Source organism: Amblyomma mixtum, chromosome 5 (assembly GCF_055824585.1).
Source record: "Amblyomma mixtum isolate Tamu chromosome 5, ASM5582458v1, whole genome shotgun sequence".
NCBI lineage: Eukaryota > Metazoa > Arthropoda > Arachnida > Ixodida > Ixodidae > Amblyomma > Amblyomma mixtum.
In genome coordinates this window covers 133,479,889-133,485,179 of record NC_143016.1, presented here as the reverse complement: position 1 = coordinate 133,485,179, position 5,291 = coordinate 133,479,889, and the positions used below count along the sequence as shown (strand labels likewise).

The window sequence follows — 5,291 nt, the reverse complement described above, 5'->3', positions numbered from 1 at the left end:
ATTAACGTCCGGCGTTTCGGGTTGCTACAGTGACGCCTTAGGGGTATTTTTCCTCACTATCTTGTCGCCAGCTTTCTATCCTTGCAGCCAAAATTTATGTGTTGCCGCTTTTAGTTCAACAGTTCGCAATAAAATGCTGCGTAGGGCACATGTGCGACCAGGTCAAGCAATTTGCTTCCTACTTAAGCAATTCGCTTCATGCAACAATGGGAAAAAGTTGCGTGCAGGTTAGGGCAACAGGCATATCTTTCCTGTCTGCATGTCAATAAACAAGATAGGAAAATCCCGACCAGATGCCCTGTGGTGGTTTGCCAAGGCGATGGTCAGCTACTATATATAAAGAAACCAGAAGCCTTTCAACATATGAGAGTTCTTCGCCTGCGAAGTGCTCCGAGTGGTGAGTACGTTTTTTAACTTCTCTTTTAACTCGTTTACACAATCAAAACGAAGTGATTCCCGTTCACTTTGGTTCATCGGTACTTACCGATACTTGAATACAGCATTAATTTTATTGCTGAAAATGTTTCTTAATCTAGTTTGCTTAAGGTACATTCTTAAGTTGCGTTAACTAATTTATTTGTTTTTTTTTACATTTTCGTGATTCTGTGTCTGCAACAATTACTGCCTCTCTTCAGTTGTACAGTAGGCGCTTGAGTCACAAAATAAACCTCTTGGCTATGACAGGTCGCTTTCAAGTTATAGCAAAGTTACCCGTTCTATACGCACTAAACTACATTTCTTATATTCCACAAGGTTCTTCCCTGAGAACTTGTGAAAACATTGGGTCATGACGACCGTCTAAGCACTAGGGGCTGGAACGCAGACCCAAGCATTGTTTTCTGAATGAGTGCTTATTTTAATTGGACGAAATGTATATTACCTTTCTGCTTCGTGATACAGACTACGTCAAGACTTTCCTGCTTTTGTACTGCCATTCATCCGAAAATGAAGTCCTGCCTGTGGCTCAGTCTCCTTTCCATCACCGCCGTGGCCTGTAAGTTAAAGGGAATAGCGTTGGGGGGATGTGTATGAGCGCTCCAGGCGCGACATCAAAACGTGGCAATTTAAAAAATTAATTAATACTATCAATCAAGCGTTATAGGGATGCTAGGAACTAGTAACAGGTGCATAAGCGGATGACAAATAATTTTATCTCGTTTAATGAAAGAAGCATACAGAAGTTTCGCTCAAGTGGGGTGCGGCAGCGCGTACCACTCGAACATAGGCCACTGTTTTCTTGAAACTACATAATTAATAATATTACAGTGATGTATGAACTGTGAAATCAACGACAGCCGTTGGTTGCGTTGCTGAGTTCAATATACGCGTCGGTATCGATGGCGGCTTGATACCACGCTGAAATTTTGCTTGCACAAACTAAACGTCCAGTAATTGCACTAAAGTGGGCTCTCTTTCACTTTCTCTTTCATGTCAACGAAAGATGGAGCCGTGGTGTAAGTATACACTAGTATTTCCCCCACTTTTATAATTTGTTAGACACCGCGTCGAAAACAGATAGCAGTGACGTAGTGTATGGTGTTGTTAACACGCAGAGCTCCTCCCTCCGCAGCGGAATATCCTGTACTGTCGGAAGGTGAGCACTTGTTTGGGAGTGCATGCTCCTCTTCCTTTTTTTCGTGCAGGCTTAAATCGGCATCGTAAAGACGGAAAAAAATTTTCAGAAAACAGTGTCACCTTTTCAAATTGGGCGAAAATGGCTGCTTTGCTCTGTCTTGGTCACTGTGCGTATATCAAAAAGCTACCTGCCTGCACTTTCTCTTTCGTGTATTAAAAATGGTGTGGGCTGACCTTGATAGGATAACAATGCTCTTTACGCTTTAATATATACATATAAGATGAATGCATGTGCACCGAGACGAGGGAATGAAAAAGCTGCATACTTGGAATCGGGCCCACGTGACCTAAAAGTCTCGTTATGACCAGATGATATTTCTCAAAGATATGAACAGTTATAGTACCACTTTTTGTTCTTGTGTAAGAAGCTGTTCAAAGTATGGCGAAAAGATTCAGAAGTGTGTAGGCGCCATTAGAAATTCCGTTCTAGACCGGTACTCAGACACTTTTACGCTGGTCCGGCGCTGACTATAAAGAAAAGCATTGTTAACACATACCTTAAATTAGAAAGTGCTACAGAAAAGAACGGTGCACAAAATAAGCACTAAGCGCCAGTCCTGTGTAACTTTTTGTTCCCTAAACTACCATCCTCTGCACTCTTTACCAGAAAAAATCAATTTCAAGTCGCGCAACTGATGATACTATTCGTCCGCTGGAACTTCAATGCGCACGCGTTTTGGTCTCTTTAGGGATATGTGACCTATGAGGACCTAGTCACTTCTTTGAGACTCGCGTTGTCTTCTCGCAATTTCACGTGGACAATACACCTGCAGTAGTGGGGAGCGAAACCTTCTGACGTCCAATTCACTGCGAATAACTCGCGACTTGGGCGTGTCCGGTATCCTCTCGTTGTCTGCACAAGCAAATTATGCGTGTATTCCGGCCAGAACTTTCATTCATGATAAGGAATGTATTTCATCTAAATCTATAAGTTTTGGTATTACTTCCACTAATTCTCGAAGCATTGTGTGCGTGATAGTAATATAATCAGCGCAATAGCCTCTTTTCTACTTCGGTGTTCTATAAATACCATGACAACAGTCTCCGTTGCTTTGGATCAAACCGTGTTTTCGCATATAGAACGGGCAATTTTTTTACCCTACAGAGGCCGAGGCCGATGTTCTTGAGAAAGCTGGAAAAACTCTAGAGACAGTGGGCCGCATCCTGCAAGGCAAAGATGTGCACACAACCAAAGAAGAGCAGGAAGATATCATTGAAGTGCTGAAGGCCATGACTTCTGGCGAGGGGGCGGATAGTGACGAGGTCTCCGAGTACATCTGGCCAATCATCGCCCGCGGTGTGGTGCAAGGGGGCATCGCCCATGGAGTTCACAAGTGGCTGGGCAGAAGAGGCTGATAGAGGCCATTATCGTGGAAAGCCTAATCCCGGCACCAACTCAAGCTTTCAGGGTTTTAGTCCAAAGGATGTGGGGCATTTGATATTGTGTAGTTGCCCTCGGGAATCGATTGGGTTAATAAAAAGTTGTTTTACAATCCCTTGAACATGCATTCCCTTTTTCGATCCTGATTATTTCGGCTTCGGTCTTCGCAAACATGAAACATAATTGCAAGAAAGAATCATTTGTTCTGACAGGACAGAATCTGTGATTTTCGTTCGTGACCACGTGACCATTTCATCAACGTCAAGAAACATACTTATTTAAAGTCTGTATTGTGTTGTACGCACGCTGAAGGCAGTGTGCACATAAACAAGCCAATCGATCCTCCTCAACTGATTACCATGATCCGTAAGTAATTTCGTAGCAGGAGTTGAGTCTTCAGATCGATAATTGTAGTGGCGTCTTTTAGTGCATTTGAGGTTCGCCTCCAAGAGGTCGACATTAGTTACCAGTGTACATGCAGGTATACCGCATGTCAAAATATAGGTGACCCTTGCACAAATTCTCATTCGCTCATTCCAACATGATCCTGATACTAAAACAAAAACAGTATTATTTTCTAGCGTCGCGAAAATGCGGCGACAAATCTGTGCCCCTCGTCTCGTGAGACAGACCGGCCAAAACGCATCTGGGTGGTAAAACCACATAAAAGGGAATTTTCAGCGCACTTAGTCCTCGTTGCATACTGAACTAAATGCCCATACCCACCTATATAGCGGTGTGTGTTATTGAACCGTAGTTCAATGCTGAAGTTTCCAGCTGTGATGTGAGACAAACTAGATCTTTTTGGCACCATACATTGTACATTGAACACCAGTTATTATGCAATTACTTGAACACTTTATGTATGTTGGTGGAACTTGCACTGAAGTAGTTTGGACTATATTTAGACGTGCTCTGTTTGGATACCATTGTTACTTGCTGTATTGTATAAATAGTTTTCGATTAAGAGCAGTAGGAGAGTGGACGAAGCCTAAGAAGGCTAGCCTATATTAAAGAGCTATATACCATGTGCTTATCTAGGTAGCATGCTGAAAACACGGGTCGCCATACCAAGCATATGCAAACTTGAGCTTATGATTCCTGGAATTCCAGGTGAAATGTGCAACTTCTCCAATTGAAAACCTTAGGGACTAGCAACGAATATCCTTTTAATAACGTGTGTAATTCAAGGGCAGAAAAATTGATCTTCGTAAATCGCACGTACGATGTCACTATATTCCCTGCGATTCACGCATGCATCATCACTGTAAATTTGTATCACTAATCACTGCAGTGAACTGTTATACTACTGTCAGATGTACTTTTCGGCAGGAATTAGGAATGCACCAAAGTGAATCGGCATAATCATTACTATTTCTTGGAGCAGAAAAGAGAAAACACTGTAAGCCCTTCTACCGTGTCTAGGCCATTCGTGTTTTGTAAAAGCACATAAAGAGTGAACTAGCCGGTAGTACGTTAGCGCTCACAGGCGCAATACGTTGAGTGTGATTTTCTACTTTGCTACACTTCGTCGTTTCAAACTCCGGTGACAGAATGAGCACTTAACTAAGGCAAGGAATATTGCGCTCATGATAATGATCGTTGTTGAATATTATAAAAAAAAATAAAAATTACTCAGGTAATTGCTAATAGAGTCAGGATAACCTTAGACTTCGATCAATTAAATCATCCGTAACGGAAGCTCGACAGTAGACCATATTCACATTGTCGTACAGGTGATAGAGAAATGCGCATAATACAACCAACCCCTATATATTGATTACGAGAAAGCATCTGGCTCCGTGCAAACCACAGCAGTCATGCAGAATTTGTAGAATGTGTCTGTAGAACAGAGCCCATGTGAAACTACAGGATGATATCTATAACCACTTAACAGCTACCACAGTCCTCCACAAAGTCAGCGGTAAAATTCCAATCAGGAATGGTGTCAGGCAGGGAGACACGATCTCGCCAACGCTGTTCAGCGCCTATTTGCTTCTGGCATTCAGAGTCCTGGGCTGGGAACATCTGGGGATAAGAGCTATGAAGTATCACCTAGTAATCTGCCATTCGCTGATGAGATTGCCTTGCTAAGACACTTAAGAGATGAACTGCAAAGCATGATCAGTGAGTTAGACGGGCGGAGATGAACGGTGGTTCTTAAAATAATATGCACAAAACTGAAGCAATTGTGAACAAAGTACGAAGGGAGTAGTAGATTACGATTGGTAGCGGGCTCCTAGAAGTGAAAATGGAATACGTCTACTAAGGGCGA

At 42.5% G+C, this 5,291-nt stretch overlaps 1 protein-coding gene across 2 annotated transcripts; it reads left to right on the top strand.

Annotated features, from left to right (window-relative positions):
• The first annotated feature begins 264 nt into the window (after positions 1–264).
• LOC149343776 (uncharacterized) lies at positions 265–3,137 on the top strand. 2 transcript variants are annotated; one of them, XM_089546051.1, is made up of 5 exons: positions 265–397; positions 901–994; positions 1,442–1,454; positions 1,554–1,594; positions 2,741–3,137. In XM_089546051.1, the coding sequence occupies exons 2-5, from the start codon at positions 946–948 to the stop codon at positions 2,989–2,991; spliced, it is 354 nt and encodes a 117-aa protein (XP_089402177.1). In that variant the 5' UTR covers positions 265–397; positions 901–945; the 3' UTR covers positions 2,992–3,137. The 2 variants fall into 2 exon arrangements, with proteins under 2 accessions (XP_089402177.1, XP_089402176.1); XM_089546050.1 differs by lacking the exon at positions 1,442–1,454 and having other exon boundaries at positions 349–397.
• The last annotated feature ends 2,154 nt before the right edge of the window (positions 3,138–5,291 follow it).

What these genes read in the sequence shown, in the direction of transcription:
- LOC149343776 (XM_089546050.1), top strand. Translation starts at nt 364, where the DNA reads ATGAGAGTTCTTCGCCTGCGAAGTGCTCCGAGTG. An exon ending in CCTGCGAAGTGCTCCGAGTG is followed by an intron (nt 398 to 900) that starts GTGAGTACGTTT and finishes TTCGTGATACAG; the next exon opens with ACTACGTCAAGACTTTCCTG. An exon ending in ATATCCTGTACTGTCGGAAG is followed by an intron (nt 1,595 to 2,740) that starts GTGAGCACTTGT and finishes TTTACCCTACAG; the next exon opens with AGGCCGAGGCCGATGTTCTT.